Source organism: Desmodus rotundus, chromosome 2 (genome assembly GCF_022682495.2).
Source record: "Desmodus rotundus isolate HL8 chromosome 2, HLdesRot8A.1, whole genome shotgun sequence".
Taxonomy (NCBI): Eukaryota; Metazoa; Chordata; class Mammalia; order Chiroptera; family Phyllostomidae; genus Desmodus; species Desmodus rotundus.
The window spans coordinates 106,769,024-106,787,589 of record NC_071388.1 but is presented as its reverse complement, the minus strand read 5'-3'; the positions used below and the strand labels follow the sequence as shown (position 1 = coordinate 106,787,589).

The 18,566-nt window shown below is 49.0% G+C and overlaps 1 protein-coding gene across 4 annotated transcripts in view; it reads right to left on the bottom strand.

Annotated features, from left to right (window-relative positions):
- NUP210 (nucleoporin 210) overlaps window positions 1-18,566 on the bottom strand; it is a 115,911-nt gene that overhangs the window by 71,921 nt on the left and 25,424 nt on the right. For all 4 annotated transcript variants that reach the window (XM_045185817.2, XM_053918524.2, XM_053918525.2 and 1 more), the window contains exons 4-12: window positions 17,420-17,516; window positions 14,554-14,704; window positions 12,824-12,956; window positions 7,499-7,657; window positions 6,905-6,973; window positions 4,308-4,414; window positions 3,520-3,660; window positions 2,527-2,664; window positions 1,386-1,541 (exon numbers count right to left, since the gene is read on the bottom strand). In XM_045185817.2, the coding sequence (XP_045041752.2) occupies window positions 1,386-1,541; window positions 2,527-2,664; window positions 3,520-3,660; window positions 4,308-4,414; window positions 6,905-6,973; window positions 7,499-7,657; window positions 12,824-12,956; window positions 14,554-14,704; window positions 17,420-17,516 (1,151 nt within the window). The remainder of the gene's footprint in view (window positions 1-1,385; window positions 1,542-2,526; window positions 2,665-3,519; window positions 3,661-4,307; window positions 4,415-6,904; window positions 6,974-7,498; window positions 7,658-12,823; window positions 12,957-14,553; window positions 14,705-17,419; window positions 17,517-18,566) is intronic.

Below are 18,566 nucleotides of genomic sequence, written 5' to 3'. Positions count from 1 at the left end.
GGTGGGGCAACCCTGGTCACTGCATAGCAGCACTGTATGTAGGCGAGGGGCCACAGGGGAAACAATGCTGCTAACCCACAAGCAAATTGGGCCCTTCTGGTGCTGATTCCTCAGTGGGTGGGTTTGTGTATGTTCTAGAATCCTGTGGGTCTCTCCAATAAACTCTCCTGTGAGGCTGGGAGTTTCTCCCATCGCTGCAACCCCCACAGGTTTTTACAGCCAGAGATTTTGAGGCTTTCTTTCCTCGCACCAGAACCCTGGGTTGTGTGGTCTGTCTCGCTCCCCAGTTGTTACTCCTGGTTTATTCACACACAAATGTGGTACCACCTGGTCCTCCAGCTGCTGCCTTGCGCGCCCCATGGACCTGGAGAACATTGTGCTAAGTGAAATAAGCCAGTCAGAAAAAGAAAATTACTACCTGATTTCACTCATATGTGGAATCTAGTGAACAAAATGAAGTAATAAGTAAAACAGAGACAGACTTATAGATGGAGAGCAGGCTGACAGCGCTGGAGGGTGGTGGTAGAAGAATCAAGCATAAAAGAAAAAAAAGAGGAAGAACTCATGGACATGGACAACAGTGTGGTGGGGGGGGGTGGGGAGGGTGGAGGTAGAAAAGCGTATAGGGAGGATAAATGGTAATGAAAAAAATACAATTTAAAAAAACCTATCATCAATATCCCAAATCATGTAAGAGAAGGCCAGGATTAGACACACCATGTATGGACCTTCGATTTCTGCCATAAATGAATTAATAAAAGGGATTGTAGTCAAGGTCAGGCAGTAAGGAAGGAGAAGGGGTCAGGAAGCCACCAGGCTCAGCTGCAGGTGACCCCTCCCACATGTGGCCTTTGCTCAATAAGTTGATCCCACATCACTTGGGGTCAAAAGCCAGGTGTCAAGCCCTAGTGCAGGGAAGTCCTCACTGTATCTGAATAAGAGTCAGATGAAAGGAATTGGAGCTGGGTCCCTTGGAGTCTTGGGCCTTCCCTTCATTGTGAATTTACAGCTCAACTTTCAGTGACCCTTTCAATTTGGAGAATCATATCTTTGAGGTTTAGCAAATTTCCTAGAACAGCACTTTAGATTATCTCATGTCTCCTGTGTTTTCTGGGATCCATTCCAGAAACTCCAGCTAGGTTGACCCTGGCCCTCCTGGTTCCATCCCCTGCGTGGTGTGGGATGTTATTTCCATCACCCTGATATGGCTATGAGCTCCTCAAGGGCAGGGCTGGGGAGTGACCAACCACCACCTTGCCTGTTGCCAACACCACGTATAAGACAAACAAGGACTAAAGGGTGGTTCTGAATTAAACCTGAGGCCTGGTTAAGAAGGGGGTAGCTAGACACCACCCCCTGGGCTCACCTGACCCCTGAGGTCTCACCTTCATCTCCCCAAAATGTAGTGGGTTCTGATCATCATGCGCCTGGATCACACTGAGTCCTGTGTCACTGCCTGTGGTCATCATACCCTTGACGGTGACTGTCGCAACCACATAGTTTGACGAAGTCCAACTGAAGTTCCCACTCCCACCGTGGGCCTAGGGAAAAAATTATCATCTAATCAGCCCACTGGCCTGGTCTCTTTCTGTTTCACACACACACCCACTCACATTCACCCTTACTCTCACACCTACTCACACTCATTTTCTCTCACACACAGATCAGCATCAAGCCAACATCTGAGTGGAGGCTGCCTCCACCCCTCACTCTCTCTATCCCAGCTTGTTTCTAGTCCTCACATTTGATGGACCTTGTGGCTGACGTACACGTACACACACATTCATGACAGTGGCCCAGAACCCAGGGCACCTCCCAGAGCTCAGACTCGATAGAAAGACCCTTTGCCAAGGAGCCAGGTGTAGGATGCTGCTTCCCTGACCAGACAACACTCCCTTTCAGCACATACCCCTGCCTACCTTAGTCATTTCCCCTGAAGTAAAGGACAGCCCCACAGCTTCCAAGAAAAGGGACCATCACCCCAGAACCCAAGAGGGCCAGGAAGATGACCTAGCTGCTGGTAGGGACCAGTGACCACACAGGACACCTGTCACCACTACCAGGAAAGCAGAGACTGATGGGGACTGTGTGGGCCACAAGGGCTTGAGCCACAAAGGAGTCAGCCCATGCTGACAAATGCCAGGTGGGCACATGAATATTAAAAAGAACACGTGGTATATGACAGGGTTGGAGACATTTTCCCTTGAATTTCAAATCTTCCTCTAAGGATGTTTACACTACTTTGGGAAAACAATTTTTTACAAAAACAGGTGCAAGTGGAAGTTACACCTGCATTCCAGGTTTTCTTTATCTTGCTTTATTTTCTGTTTTTCAGTTTTTTTCTGATTATTAAAATACACTACTATGATAGAAACCTTAGAAAATATAGAAAGCGTAATGACTCTCTGGTTTTAAATACTCTCCAGTCCCTAGCAGGTGATATTAGAAGAAAGAAAATAGCCAAAAAGTCCCAATCCCATGGAAACACCTGAAGGAGTGCAGCCAGACATGGGGGCTCCCACTTACCTTGATCATGTACTGATAGGCGCCTGTCTTTGGTTGCCACGGAAATGTCAAGATGCTGGGATAGAGAGTGATGGGGACGTGAATTTCCACCTCCTGCTGGTTCCACACAGGTACTTGTAACATGTGGACCCCTCCATCCTACAAGGGGGTGAGGAGGCCTCACATCACTATGACAACCAGGTTGTCAGCAGTTTTCCCAGTCAAGCAGACCCCTGCCCTTCCCTGGGGATCAGTCACAAAGGTAGATTTTGTGATTGTGGGGAGTGGGAAGGAAGACGACAGATAACCTGCAGCCTCTCTGTCTCCATGGGGATGGCTTTCCAAGTAAACATGCTTGACTTCATCCTGAGGGACCCCCTAACATGATGGGTGTGGATATCCCCAATTTATGATGGGGAAACTGAGGTGTGGGATGCGAAAGCAACTCGTCCAAAGCCTCCAGAGCTAAAGTGCAGACTTTGGTAGGAATCACAGTGTGGTTTACAGGCCATTGCTTTCTGCTACCTCTTAGAGGTCAGTGCAGGGTAGGCAGATGAGAACACCCATGCCAATGTTCTAATCAGGTAAGAACTGCTCCCACCTTAGAACTGACTGGCCTTCTAAGCACAGGGAAAAATGAAAAGACTTCGAAGGACCACAGCCAAAATAGCCAAAGGGATGCTGGTGGTTCTTGGCTGGTGCATAGCTGGACACAGAGGGCCCGACGCTGTTCCCCAGTAAGCGTTCCAGCCCTCATTCCAAAGGTATAGACTCACCCTTACAGGGGTTGGCAGAAGAAGAGGGCCTCTGGCCTGGTGTGGGGACAAGTGACAGGAAGAGCCCAAAGCCTGCCCCCCACCCCTGAACATCCTCTGTAAGCCCAGAGAAAGAGGACCCTCAGAGCACCTGTAAGAGCAACATACAAGCTGAGGTTGGGACCCTGACTCCCCAGGGCTCACATGCAGCCTGGCTGACATTCTATCTGTGGGGTGGATGAGAGAGATGCCAACTTGCCTGATCCACCACGGAAGTGAGGGCTGCCTTGATAGCTGTTTGGCCTCTCTTTATTGCCCTGACGTGATGGAATGACCCATTCTGGGAAGATGAGAGCACCTCGAAGAACTCAATGGGAAGCACAGTTTCAATGCGGATGTTCTGGAAGGTGAGGCAGAATGGGTGAGAGGTACTTCTCAGACAACCCAGGAAAGTCAGAATGCAGGACAGAAGCAATGTGACCAGAAAGCCAGGCCAGGGTCCCTCTGAGGCTTGCAGGCCTCCAAAGGCCAGCAAATAAGCTGGACGAAGCTCTGGCACTGAGCTCTGACCACTCTGGCCTTTGACCCCTCCTAGGCTCCCGTCCCGGTAGCTCCAATGACCCTGTGTTCCTGTTGTAGTTATCTGCATGGTGCTCACGGGAGATCAGAGACTACAATAAGCTTTCTTAGGCCCTGAGGTCCCAACAAGGGAACCACCAACTACAATAAGAGACATCAAAATTCCTTACAGCTAATTACAGTTGGCAGATACCACTTCGCCATCACTGTGTCCTTGAAACCCGCTGCCTGCAGCTTCCTCTCCCTGCCCCAGCCCTGTAGGGAGTGGGCCTGTGGTGTGTAGATGCACAGGTTTACTGGGTCTTGACATGTCCCAGGGATCCCACAACAGTGCCTCCTATGGACCCACAGCACCACTTAGGAAGTTCCTGAAATCAGCCTGTCCCTTTGGGGGCACTGCACTGAGCAGCTCTTCCAGGAGACACATCCCACCTCACCACCCCACCAGGACCCTAGGCAGGCACTCACATCTGACAGGTAGACCTTGTTCCCAGAGTTGTCAAGCACTTCAATGGTAATTTCATACTGGCGTCCAGTCTCAAGCACCCACCTGTCACCAGGGTGTACTGTGAACCCTGCAAAACAGGCAAGTGGCAGTGCCTGACAACGCAGGCCACAGGGGGTACAGGTAAGGAACAGGAGGGGACCAAGTACCATCAGCATGACAACTCCACACTGCTCACCTGGAGGCCCCACAACCACCTCTGGAAGAGCTTAGACCACTTAGCTGGAGAGACATATAACTGCTCAATTTAAAGATATCTGTAACCACTCACCTGGAAGACCCACTATCACCTGGAGGGCCCCAAAACCACTGGGAAGGGCTCATACCACTCAACTAGAAAGACCTATAACTGCTCACTAGCAGGGCCCCATAATCGTTCATCTACAGTCCACAACTGCTCGCCTGTATTCCTCCATGGAAAAAGACCAGCTGTTAATTGACTGTGAGATCTAATACTGTCCATCAGCACTGAACCCTACAAACTTGAGCTGATCTCCAAGATTCCCCAGAACTAAACGTTAACAATCCCACATTGACTGCTCAAGACTCATTCAGACTTGATTCTGTCTACAGCAGGTCTCTGCTCAAAATCCATACCGGTATATACTCTGAACACACAGTAGGCCTACTCTGAATCCATGTGAGTCTACACTCTGATTCCAAAGTGGGTCTATGCTTTGAATCCAGGGTGGGTCGATGTTCTAAATCCAAAGTGGATTTGTGCTCTGAATCCACAGAGGTTCTATCCTATAAGCCACAATGAATCTACGCTCAGAATCCATGGTGGGTCTACACTCTGAATCCACAGTAGGTATAAGCCCTGAATACAGAGAGGGTCTGCTCTATCTATGAATCACAATGAATCTATGCTCTGAATACAGAGTAAGACTGTTCTCTGAATCCACAGTAGGTATATGTTCGGAGCCTACAATGAGAATACTCTGTCATTCCACAGTGGGTCTACACTCTGAATCCACAGCGAGGCTAAGCTGAATGCACGCAGGGTCACACTCTCACTCCACAGCGAGTCTACACTCTAATCCACAGAAGATCGACACTCTGAATACACAATAAGCCTAAGCACCAGTCCACAGTGAGGCTACACTCTGAATCCACAGGAGGCCTGTACTCAGAATTCAGTGTTTCTATGCTCCGACTCCACAGTGAGGCTACACTCTGAATCCACAGTAGGTCTACGCTGGAATCCACATTGGGTCTACCCTCTGAATTCACAGTAAGTCCACACTCTTAATCACTATGGGTCTATGCTCTAATCCACAGTAGGTCCACACTCTGGATACATAGTAAATGTACATTCTAAATCCACAGTGAGTCTACACTTTAATCCACAGAAGATCTACACTCTGAATGCACAGTGAAGCTATGCTCTGAACCCACACTGTGTCTACATTCTGAATGCACAGTAGGCTTACGTGTGAGGCCTGGCACTGAGCTCTCTCTGTGTGAGCTTGCACTACTTCCAGGCCTCTTGCTCTGTTCTTGTAGGAGATGCAATACCAGCTGCTTGCAGACCCCTGTGATATCATGTGCTTTCTCACCTCCACATCATTACCCAAGCGGTTCCCTATGCCATGATAACGCACCAGCAACAGAGCAGCTTCCTACAAAAGGCCTGCCTCAATTATAATCCACCTGAAGCCTTTCTCTGCATTCACATTTAGTGACCCTTCCCACTATCCTGCCACCGCCTGCTGTGCTGGTCTCTCCCCCACAAAACCAAGCACCAAGGACCCTGTCTCACTTCTCCTGGAACTCTAGTGGTCAAACAGATGGAAGTTACCAAAGACGCCTTTCCGAGTAAATGGAGCTCCTAAGACACACAGGGTCATCCTGCCCGATGTCACCATATTGTCCAAAGAGGAATCTTACATGGCAGCACACAGGAGGACCTTGGGGTTTGCTGCATATCAAATGTTGTCTTTCATAAACCTCATCGCTGCACTCCACACACGAGTAAGCTCAGACCAAAAGAAGCGTGGCACCAGTGACACAGGGTGTGTTCAAGACATCTCTTAAGGTCATGTATTACTGCAGCTCCCAGGCACTGACTGTGCCCCTCTAGGTCCTCCATGGCTGTGGGTTCCTTTCCTCTCCTCTCAGACAAATGCCTCCCCTTCCTCCCCAAGGAGACACCTACCAACTGTCATGTTACCTGAGGGGCCCCTCTAACTGAGCAGGCCCCTACCACCAAACCTCCACGGCCTTGTTCAGGTCTGGACAGAGTGCTGGTATAAAAACCAGCAGGAGACAAAGCCCTGTCCCACTCTACTCATTTCTCTCCCTGGCCACCTGCCATCTGATCCCGTCTAGCCTCTGATTGTTTCTGGGTTCCAACAGGGGAAGGAATGGGGAGCAGCCCTGGCAAGGGCAGGTGAGTGTTGATGGCCCTGGGCCTCCCAGCTGTTAGAGCTGGCCAGAGTGTAGCATTTTCAGGGGGGAACTGTTACTTCTATTTTAAAGTAAAATAGAAGTAAAATAGAAGTAAAACTCACGTAATCAACAAAGAGCAGCACAGAGGACCCAGAATGCCCACACTCACCCAGGTATCCGGGTTCCACCACATAGACCGTGCTATTAGGTAACCTGGAAGCACCCTGCATAAGGATACCTGAATTCTTCATTAAGGAACAAAACACAAATAGTAAATAAATCAGCTGTCAGGCTTCCTCATGGCTATGACGGTATATCACGACATCACACATGGATAGAGGAGGGCAGGAAGACTCCTTGCCTGATGTCAAATGGAACAGAGGTGTCTCCTACACTAGCAAAGAGGGGAGGGATTCTCTACAAAGGACAATGGAGGCCATGCACGGCACATGTCTGAGACAAAGAGATAACCCACATGCCAGTGTGGAAACAGCCTCAGTCAGGCCCTCAGGTGAGACCACAAGTGCCACAGGTTCCAGAGGCAGGGGTAAGACTGCCTGCCCACCACTACCTCCCATCCCTGCAGCCTCTCTGGTGAATCACCTACAGAAGTGAGCAATCTTTCAGATTTTCAGACCTGGAGGAGAAACAGCTATGTTGAGCCTAGCCCAGCTTTCCAGGAGAAAAATGACTTGACTCCCAAACAGCAGACCTGCACAAAGAACATGCATACGGGGTGTACACTGGCCTGAGAAAAGGATATTCCTGTGGCCGAGGACCAGGTTGCTCTGCCCCAGCTGTACAGCGGTGACTGTTGATGTGTCCTGAGCCAAGACAGCCACAGGCCGGCCCGGGTCTCCAGCGTGGCCCTGGATATTGTTCTGAAGCTGCAGCTGGTACTGATCTGAAGGCATTGAGAGTTCTGGCCACCCAAATCCCAGACAGCCAGGTGGGAAAGAGTGAGAAGATGGAGACATTAGAAGCCAGGTGTCAACCACACCCGGATCACTGCTACCAGTACAGCTGTATGATGTTTTCTGCACTTAATTTTTTTCAACACTTTAAATTTTAATATTATTTCCACACCTGTGGATAAAGCTGACACTCTCCATTAATTTTCAGAGGCAATCAGTTTTTATGTGACTCCTGTATGATGCTTTTTAAAATTAAGTGCAGCCTTGAACTCAAATTACTGCCTGCTTGTAGAATACATTCTATATCAACATTAAACCCTTCTGTGCTCATAGCAGAAGTAAACTCTGCTTCCACACTGAGGGGTCCAGGATGGAGCTCTCTGGGTCTGGGCACCCTCTAGGAGTTTCCAAAAAATGTGCTGGTCCCCATGGTGTCCCACACAGTTTTGTGAGCTGAGTCTAGAATATGCAAAGAATCTTCTTTGTCGCTATCCCGAACTTCCATCAATGCTTCCCTGCTCTGTGTCATGTGAAAGAGGGCTCGCTCAACTGGGGCCAGGATGAAAAATAACAGGCTGACAGAACCTACCCCCTCCATCAATCTCCCATACCCTATAGGTCAAGACTACAAGCATTTTAATATGAGTGGCTGCTGCTGACAAGCAAACCAAGATGTGGCTGAACTGTGCTAATGTTCTATGTGTACATTACTCCATTTTGTCCCCCAGCAACCCTTGAAACATCCGGTACTCCTGATGTCCACATCTTGGAGATGAGAGAACTGTGGAAATGAGGACGAGAAGCTTGTGAGTGGTCCCACAGAAGGTGAACAGCAGAGCTGTGACTCAAACCAAAGACTGCCTGACCACTGACATGCCCTCTCCCCAGCCAGTTCACTATCAAATAACCCAGTTTCCAAGCCCACAGGTGTGGCCCCATTCCAGCCCTCCAGCAAGAACCACCACCAACTTCCCTGCTCAACATGGGAGGAGTTTCAGCTGGAGCAGCCTTCAGAATTCTCAGGGATTCTGAGGAGAATTCCAAAAGGGAAGCAACACGCCCATTTCCTGTCTTGGGGCATCTTCTCTGTGTTCTGATTAGTCCCCAAGAACCTGCCCTGGAGCAGAATGTCCTCAATGTGTGGTCCCCAGACCAGCAGCAATACCTGGACTGCACATAACTGGCCCTGCCCCGGGTCTGCTGAAGCCCAACCAGGGCGTGGGCCCAGCACCGTGTGTGAACAGGCCCTCCAGGTGATTCCGATACACATGAGGACTCAGAATCATTTCCTTGTCTCTAAATGGGGAGAGTCCAGCCAAGCTGGGCTGTGATTCTTGTAGATTAGTACCCAGTGTTCAAAGTATGGCAGCAGTGAGTCAAGGATACGTGTCAGAATAAAATAATGCCGCTGCTTTATGAAACACTAGCCTCCTCCCTTGTTTAAAGTTCTCTAAATGAATAAGGCCCTTTTAGGAAATGAACATACTGACTCTTGAAGGATCTTGCACAACTCAAATGTAACCACACAGGTGGGGCAAAAGTAGGTCTACAGCTATGAGTATGTGAAACACAGAGTTTATTCCCATATTATTATTTATTAATTATTGTATTATTTGCATACCAACCATTGTAAACCTACCCTGTGTATACAAAACACTAAAACAATGAAAATGAGGAGCTTCTTTAGATCCTTAAATACCTCTTGTAACACAGAACTCACTACTTTTCAAAGGCACTGAATATGGGAGGCTTTGCAGATGTTAAGAGTCACTACCCACGAATAGGAGAAGACTGCTCCTGGGGTCCCGGACCAGCTATCTGCAGAGAGCAAATGACCATCCCCAAGGCTGCCCTTATGCTCTTCTTGGAGACATGGTCTCTGACCCCTCCTGACCCTGGCTGACTCTCTAGACGTGCTTCTAACTGTCAGGAGTCTCCTGACCCCCATGTCATGTAAAGTCCAGGGATGACCAAGGAGCTCCTGGGGTGGTGGGCCTGAGCCCAGGATGGCAGGGAGCTCACTCTGCTGCCTCTGACTCCAGCCCCTGCTCATGCAGCCCAGTGTGCTTTAGTTCTGAGCAGCCGTGGTTCAAAGATATATCAGGTTCTAAGTCCCTTCCACGCTGGGGTCTTTGACACAGGAACCCGAGCACACATCCAACGATGCAGTTGGTTTTTCAAACCTCAGCACATTTTATGTTAGTAATTTCCACCATTCCAATCACTCAAGTTCTTTTCAAATACCAGTTCCTTCAGCCAGCATGTCCTTCCCACTTCTGTTCTAATAATTTGGTTACTGTGCCCACCACGTCTGCAAGTCATCCAAATGTCAACAGGACCAAAGACTGAGGAGAGAGACCTGTGGCCCCTATCAGAAACATCGTCCTGTAAGCAACATAGATAACCCTCTAAAAGCTCCAAGAACCCCTCTCCTCCCTCACTGTGGGTCCCTACTTGTGGAGATGTTTATAGGGTCCTCACCGGATTGACCGTTTTCCTCCCTCACTGGGCTGTGCATGCCAGGAGGGCAGGGATCTGGGCAACCCTGCTACCCACTGCACACTCAGCCACAGCAAAGTGCCGGCACAGAGTAGGTGCTCAGTAAAGGGACTGGCAGGAAAGCAAGCAGCCACATAAAGGAAGGAAAATATGGAGGAAAAAAGAAAAATTACATTTTAAGGAAAGAAAACTGAAATAAAAAAATCATAAAGCATCAATGTGGAGTTATAATTATCTGCATGTTAACAAGTCCATGTAACTGTCCGCTGGCCTACAATTTTCCTCTGCAGGATGCTGTAAGACAGGCCTTTGCTGAAATTCATGTCCTCTGTAATGATACTATTCCGCTGACTTCCCTGGCTAGTAAGCATGTTGAAAATGACAATGATGTAAATTACATCTCAATAGAAAAAAACCCAATCCATCTTTAAAAAAAACTGGACAGTGAATTTCCATTTGTATTTCTGGTTCATGTGGACATTTGCTGGCTCAGTTCTCCCAAGCATCCTTCTGGAATGCACTCAAGCCCCATGCCTACCAGCACTTCGGTGACACAGGTGTGTTCGTTTTTGAAGGAATTTTCCATCTCATTACCCCACTGCCAAAAGGGAGGCAACCTGCCTATCTGCTGTCAGGGATCTTTCACGTGCTCTAATTCTTTGACTTATATGTCAGGTCAGTGACCAAACCCACAACTTTTCATGATATCTTGCGATGTTTTTCCTCTGGGCCATGATACATGAATTATAACTCTGAATTAACATAGGGTTAGCTCCTAAGAATCTTCATTAAATCACTGCCATTTAACCATGCTCGCTCTGCCCTCTCCAGCTGGGGCACAGGCCTCAGTCCTTGTCCAGTCCACGCAGAGGTGCCATCCCCGCATTGCCCCTGGCAGAACTGCAAAGCCCTGTGTCACCCTTAGCAATTGTTCTCATTTTTCTTTGGGAGGACAGGGCCACTTGATCCCTCAGGAGTAATTCAGGCCAAGGAGCCTGGCAGCTCATGACCCGCAGAAGTTCTATACCTTCTCTATAAAATGAGGCACTCCTCACAGAGTTAGTAAAATCCACTCACAGAGTTGCTGGGTCACAACATGAAAGGCACAGCACTTGGAAAATGCTCAGTCATAGTCAGAGGTTGCTGGTAGTGACTAGGCTTTACACACCGTCTTTTTCATGTTGCAGTGCCACTTCTTGTCAGCATTTGAGTATAAGCTCGTATTTCCATTTTCAAGGAGTCCCTGTTGGTGCCCTGGGGCACTGGGACCAGAAGCCCAAGAACTCCATCTCTGACTTGCCTTCCCTTCTAAAGTCCCAGAAAGCCAAGGCCAGGACTGTCCCTGTGTGTTTAGAATCTGCTTCCCTGAGGTCTGGGGTAAATATGGGCTCTGGCCAGGAGTGCCAGCCAAGCTTCCTGTACATCCTGCTTTGACACATCCTCACTGCTTCCACTTGGACATGTGGCAGAAGAGCTGGATGCTGCCTGCCCAGCATATGTGGACACTCAGGAACCACCAGCCTGAGGCCCTCCAACCCACACACACATGTCAGCGAGAACTGGGCCCAGAGGCAGGAGGGCCTGTTTTGCCTCCTGTGGCCTTCTGAGGAGCAAAGTGCTCTTCCACACAGTAATAACTGACCACACTACTCCTGTCAGTGAAGGTGGTGTCTTTTCAACCAAGTTGATTGAAAGCTGAGGCATTTACAGCTTCTTAAACAATACCTTGCCCCACAGGCGTCCAACCTGGCCCCCAGACTGAGGGACCCAAGTGCAACACTCATGTTCCAGAAACCCTCGACACCCTGTGCTCTGACCATGAAACAGGTGTGAACTTTAAACAAAATGATAATAATAATAATTCTTAGTAAGATTAGTGCTGCGTTAAGAACACTTACCATGTGAAATGCATCACGTGTACACAGAGCACTTTAGAATTTCCAGAACAAATCCACATCCATTAATTCAATTTGTCCTACCAGCACAAGCAGGAAGGCCTCAAGAGTTCTGATGCAGAAACTGAGCCCCCAAAAGGGGACATGGCTTGCAAAGACTGCCCAGCAGTCAGTGATTAATCCAGGGTAAAACCCAGTCCAAAGTGAAGCCCATGGCCCCTGGCATTCTTAAAACAATGGCATATATACCCAAAAAGACTGAAAGCAGGGTCTCAAATTGGTATTTGCATATCCATGTTCACAGCAGCATTATTCACAACAGCTAAGAGGTAAAAACAACCCAGGCATCTACCCACGGATAAACAGATAAACAAAATGTGGTGTGTCCGGACAATGGAATATTATTCAGCCTTAAAAAGAAAAGAAATCCTCCACATGCTGCCATGTGGAGGCACCTGCAGGGCATTATAGGACACAAAACAAGTCTGTCACACCACGACAGTTCCCGTGTGATCGCACGCATTTGATATACTTACAGAAGTCAATTCACAGGGAAAGAAAGTAGAAGGGCGGCTGCAGGGGCTGGGGGAGGAGGACTGGAGTTAGCACGTCACAGGGACGCAGTTTCAGTTTTACCAGATGAGAAGCGTTCTGAAGACGGAGGGTGGTGACGGCTGCACAACAGTGTGAATGTACTTGATGCCTCTGAACTACACACTTACAAAATGGTTAAGTGGCAAATGTCATATTATGTATGTCTTACCTGACTCAGTGACTCACCTGTAATCTTTCCTTGCCTGATCTTCTGCACCCTGTAGCGAATGGAGGTTCCCACCATCAGGTAAACATCATAAGCTGGGTTCAGAAGGATGTTCTCCAAAATCAGCAGCCTGACCTCTGCAGGGTGAACATTCTTGGCATAAAGAAGAGCACAGAAAAGGTGAGGTGGGGTGGAGGAATAGGAATGGGGGTGTGGGCAAGGGAAAGGGAATCACTAGAACTTTTTACTATGTTCATGTGGGAAAAGGAAATTTAGGGGTGAAAAAACAAGGCGACACCTTCAGGTCCCAAAGCCCCTGGGTAATCGTGCCTGTATGGCAGGCATGCATTCACTGGTCACTTTAAGTACGCTATAGGTCAGTTGACAATAATAACTAAACAGAAAGAAAAGTGAGGAGCCAGGGGTGATATCCACGAATACTGTGGTCACCAGGGGCTCAGCGGGTCTCCCCAAAGAAGCCCTGAAAGCCAGCAAGGTTGGGAAACCTCAGGCAAACCTGGAAAGGAAGGGGTGTGTGTCCCTGTGAGCACCAGTCCCTGCTTCTCGGCCCCTCCCTGCCCACCTCTCACCTCTCCCCCACTGCACCAAGACCTCCTCAGCAGCGACTTGAAGTGGGGGAAAGACTGCCTGTATAGACTACAGTGCACCTTCATCACCGGGTTCTATAGAGCCTGCACCTTTTACTGCCATCAACCCACTCCACTACTCTGGAAGCAGGAGAAAACTGGTGACAAAGCAAACGATCCCCATCCACAGACGTGCAAACCCACTTTCTCTGTGGGGTGTGGCCAATTACCGCCCAGTGGATACTGACCAGCTCTGCATCTATTCGTAAGTTATTTGGGTTCTCCTTTGACCTGGTTGTAACATCTTACAGGTTTCCTGGTTTAACAATAAATTAAATATCTGTGACTCATTAAAAAAGAAAAAAAAACATATAGAGCCCCTACCTTGGGCCAGCCTCTGTGGTGAATACTTTCCAGCAAGGCAGGCAAGGAAGCCATTTACCAACAGACACAAGACAAGGGGGCCTTTCTAGCTCAGCAATGGACTGGCCCCTGTCCAGCCCTGCACACCACTCAGGGGCCCAGAACCCTAAGAAGCAAACTGTCTCCACACATTAACTCCAGGGGCCTGTAGGGTCAGCCCTGTGACATGGCACCTCCCCCGTTTCCAAAACTCTCTGGGACTCCCAAACTACCCATTCTTTTCCTCTGTTGTAACCCTCTCAAAACAGGGCACTGGTGGAAAAGTAGATGCTGGTGAGGCCAGGTCGACGATGGGGGTGAAGGGAGGCTGAGGAGCACCAGCCCCCCACAAATGGGACATTCTGTATCAGGGCAATGCTGGGAACAGGAGGAGATAGCATGGAGGGCACCTCAGGATTATGCACAGAGCCCCAGATGTGTGGATGTGTCCCTACACTGGGACAGTGGAGTAGTTGTTGAAAATAAGCCAATGGAAACCCCACTGCTCCTGAACCTCCCTCAAAGCTAAGAATAGAACAAATGCTTTGTGACTCTAGATGGTACACTCAGGTGCCTCAACCACCTTGCCAAGCTATGGCCCCCCCAAAACAAAACCAAACAAACAAAAACATGAAATCACACCCTTAAGTCCCCCTTTCATGAATAGTGAAGTTTTGGCAGTAGGGGACCTCATTTCCACTATTTAACGTGTGCATGGTTCCACCCAGGAAGCCCGGCATCCCCCAGGGCCCAGGGCCCACCTTGTACACGGCCTCCTGGATGCGTGCCTTGAGCTTGGAGCTCCCAGTCTTCATCCCTGACACCAGGATGGTGTCCCCCTGCTTGGCCGCCTTCTCCATCTCTGATATGTAGGAAGGAGGTATGTACGTAGACTCCGAGAATGGGAGGATTCTGGAAAAGCACATGTCGTCAGACCTGATGTGTGGGACCAAAGAACCTAGCACATTCATTATCTATCAGAACCTCTGGGTGAGTGCCAGTTGCTGAAATAATTGGTGTTGCCCCAGTTGGTGCTGCTCAGAAATGTGTCCCCAAAACTTCCTACATCAGAACTGCCAACATCCTTGTGAAAATACAGATTCTTGGCCCCTGACCCAGGCCTTTTTTTGCATGAAGCCTGGCAGTCTGCATTTTATCAAAATCTACACGATTATGACAAATGCTGAAATTTCAGAATCACGCACTTAAAAATGCTTCACTCTCACAGATGTGAAAGATGAGGCCCATGGAAACTAAGAAATAGACCCCAGACTACAGACTTAGCTGGGGTGGTGTCAAAAATGCCCACCAGGCTCCCCAGGGCCACCTGCCATGTTCCATGTTCCAGGCCAGCCCTGGGCTAGCTCCTGCCTCTGGGGAATGAGTCTCAATGACCAATCCCCAAGCATCTGGACAAGGGAACCACATCACATCTTATTCTTCCTGGGAATAGGCTGTGGGGAGAAGCCCCAGGCAAGGAGAGAAGTTGAGATGTATGGGGCCCCCCAAGAGTGTGTGTAGGCAAGCACAGCTATCTTGAGGGACCCTTTTGAAACAGTTTCTTACTTGCAGCCTGTGATTTACAGATTACAAGAACCATCCACTAGACATGCTTTCATTCTTCCCATCTGTTGGTTACTGTATTGCGCAATGATTTATCTCGTCATATCTTTCTAGTTGTCATCCGCTGAGTCTAATAAAATCCAATGCACCTGGGATTTGTGTTAACAGCTGGCTCAGATTCCGAGTGACTGGAAGCTCAGGGGCCTGTGATGGCAGGACGCAGGCCTGGTGGTGCAGAAAGGGGCAGGGAACCAGCATCCCCTGAATATCTAGTGTGTTTCAGGCCCAGAAAGGGCTCTGAACACAGTCCATGTGCTGACCACATGGCCACCCTGAGGAAATACAACAATCACTTCTGTGTGATAGAAGAGGAAGCTGATGCTCAGATGGGTTAGATTCCTTGACTAGGACCACAGGCAGGAAGTGATGAGGCCTGGACTGGAATCCAGATCTGTTTGACTACAAAGCCCACGTTCCTGGCTTTATGAGACACCAGCAATTCCAGGGCTCTTCCAAGAAACACAGTCAGAAGCCTCAGCCCCAAAAGAGCTCTGACCCAGGAGGGTGCCTCAGTGTGCACAGTATCAGGACATGACAATGTCTGCCATGGAGATGCTGTGAGCCAAGCCTGGATGTTTCCTAGAGCCTTATGCTAGATTTTTAAACGTGTAAATACCAGACTCTTAATGCCCCACAAAATACTTATTAATTGCAAGGAGATAAGAAAGTGACTTTATAAAGAGGCTCCCTAGAAGATACCCTACCCAAGTGATGACAGTGATGGACCAACAAAATCATGGTAAGATGCAATTGGCACAGGGAATCTCTCTCACCTTTGTGATATTCCTGACAAAGATGCAAAGCTCAAATCTAACTAGGACGGAACATCAGATAAAGTCAGAATGAGAGACCTTCTACAAACATCACTGGACTGCAATCTTCACAGGTGCCAAGGTCCCAAAAGTCAAAGACCACGAAACGGCTCCAGGCTGACGCAGACTGAGTGACAGGACAACATGTGGGGACACTGGGCTGGGGTTTGCCACATAGGATTTTGACGACTATCCTGCGGAGATGCAGGAAAATGCTCTTCATGGTCATAAATACATATTAAAGTCATCAGGGTGATGGTGCAACAGGCTGACAACTTGATCTCAAATGGCTTAGGGAACCCACTTTTTGTACTGTACTTGCAAAATGGCTGCAAAACTTTGACAAAGTTTTTCTCCCCCTCAAAGGGACTGTACTCTTTAAAAGCTTACTTGATAAAGCATGAGGCAATGCAGTGTAACAGGGGCAAAGCCCAGGCTTCAGTCCGTGCCAACACTGGCCCACAAACCTTGCAGCAGTGACAGATACGCTCCACACCCGCTCTGCCCACGAGATAATCACTACCACACAGTGAGTGAGCCCCGCAAAGCAGCCAGTGCATCTCAGGGACTGAGCTCATTATTCTACCCAATTTAAATGCCAAAAGCCAGGAGGGGGTGGCGGCTACCATACTGCATAGTGAAGAATTATATAGATCTGAGTTCAAGCCTAGCTCCATAGTTTACCAATCTGAGACAAATGGCTTAAAACTAAGCCTGCATGGCTGTTGGGAGGAGTCAAGACGAGTCAAGAGTCTGTCTGTATCCCTTGTGCTGGGAACATAGGCCCCTACACATGTGAAGGGCTGTCTCTGCTGGAAGGTCCTCTTAGTCAGAAACTCTTTCCCTATTAACTGGCCCCCTGATAGGAAGGCTGCCCTCTGGGGCCACACAGAACACTTCTCCTGCACCCCATTACCTAGGACAAGTTTCCTCTTCTGCAAAATACATCCCAGCCTCCTTGACAATTTCCCACAGAACATACCCAGCAGCCTGCAAAAGCACCAAAATTCCTGCACAACTGTGTAGGCAGAAAGGTGTTTTCCTAACCCAGTCAGGGGAATGTTGGCCGGCACACCAGGAATCATCCTGGGCCCCACCCTTCACTGACAGTGATGATGACCGTGAGGAAAGCCCCTGGCCCACTCAGAGCCCAGTGACATCCCCTTCCCTTCACAGGAGAGGCGTCTCTTACCGCAATGCATTGTGGGAGTCTGAAAACAGGTTGGCTTCCGTGTCTTTCATGATTGTCCAGTCAAAGACCAGTCCAGCCAGGGTGCTGAACGTGTTCCCTGTGAGAGCAGATGGGGGAGGGAGGCAAAAATGCATGAGTTAAGTCTCTGGGGCCAAGAGAAGGGAAAGCACTTGGCATCACTGCAAAGGAGGCATCATGCCTCCATTTGGGAGGGGGAAATTGAGGCTTAAAGGATCAGGGCCACATGACCATGAGGGGCTGAGTTGGGATGTGAACTCAGGCTTGTCTCAGATGAATGCACATGTCCTTCCACCTTACCTCTGCCTTTTCTCACAACAGGTTCACTGTTGTGTGTTAACACTATCACCTCTGGCGCCTGTAAGCACTTTACAGTTTAGGCAGCAGCTCCTGACACCTGATTCATTTATGCCTCCTACCACCCCCCTATGCAGAATCTCAAACGAGGGGGCAGAATCACCAACCACCAGGCTTCCCATGACTATTCTTGTCTCTTCACCTGGACACTGAGACTCCCAGGGCCCCAGAGTGGAGAAGACAGAAAGCCATGTGCAGCTGGCCTTGGCTCTGAAGTCATGGCTTGCACCTGTGTGCCTTCAGGCAGGGTGTCAGAACAAGCAGAGCCCGGTGGATGGCTGGGCAGTGACTCTCAGAGTAACAGGGCTCACAGTCAGTCTTAAACACTCTGTAAAGACATTCTTGGTATAGCTATTAGCACCTACTATGTGGGGCAGACAGAGTCAGTGACCTTGCAGCCTCAGAGCCAAGTTAATATTGACGAGGAAAACCCAGGGTCCAGTTTCCACAGGCTGTACCTCCCCTACCCTGGTCCAGGGGGGCAGCAGAAAAACATCAAGCAATTCAATTTAACAAACATCTGCCAAATGCCTGCTGGTTCCAAAGTCCAGTGTCAAAGAGAAAAGCCCAGAAGAACGAAATCCCTGTTCTGCCCTCCAAGTGTTGTCTGTACTTGACAACAGAAAGTAAATAATGGAGGGACAGATTTTTCCTTGGAAGTCAGGGAGAGGTCTCTGGAGAACAGAATGTCTGGAAGGAAATGCCCAAAGGAACCCGGGCTTCTGAAAGCAGAAACAGGAAGGAATGGTGGAAGGTGGTCTGAGCAGAACAC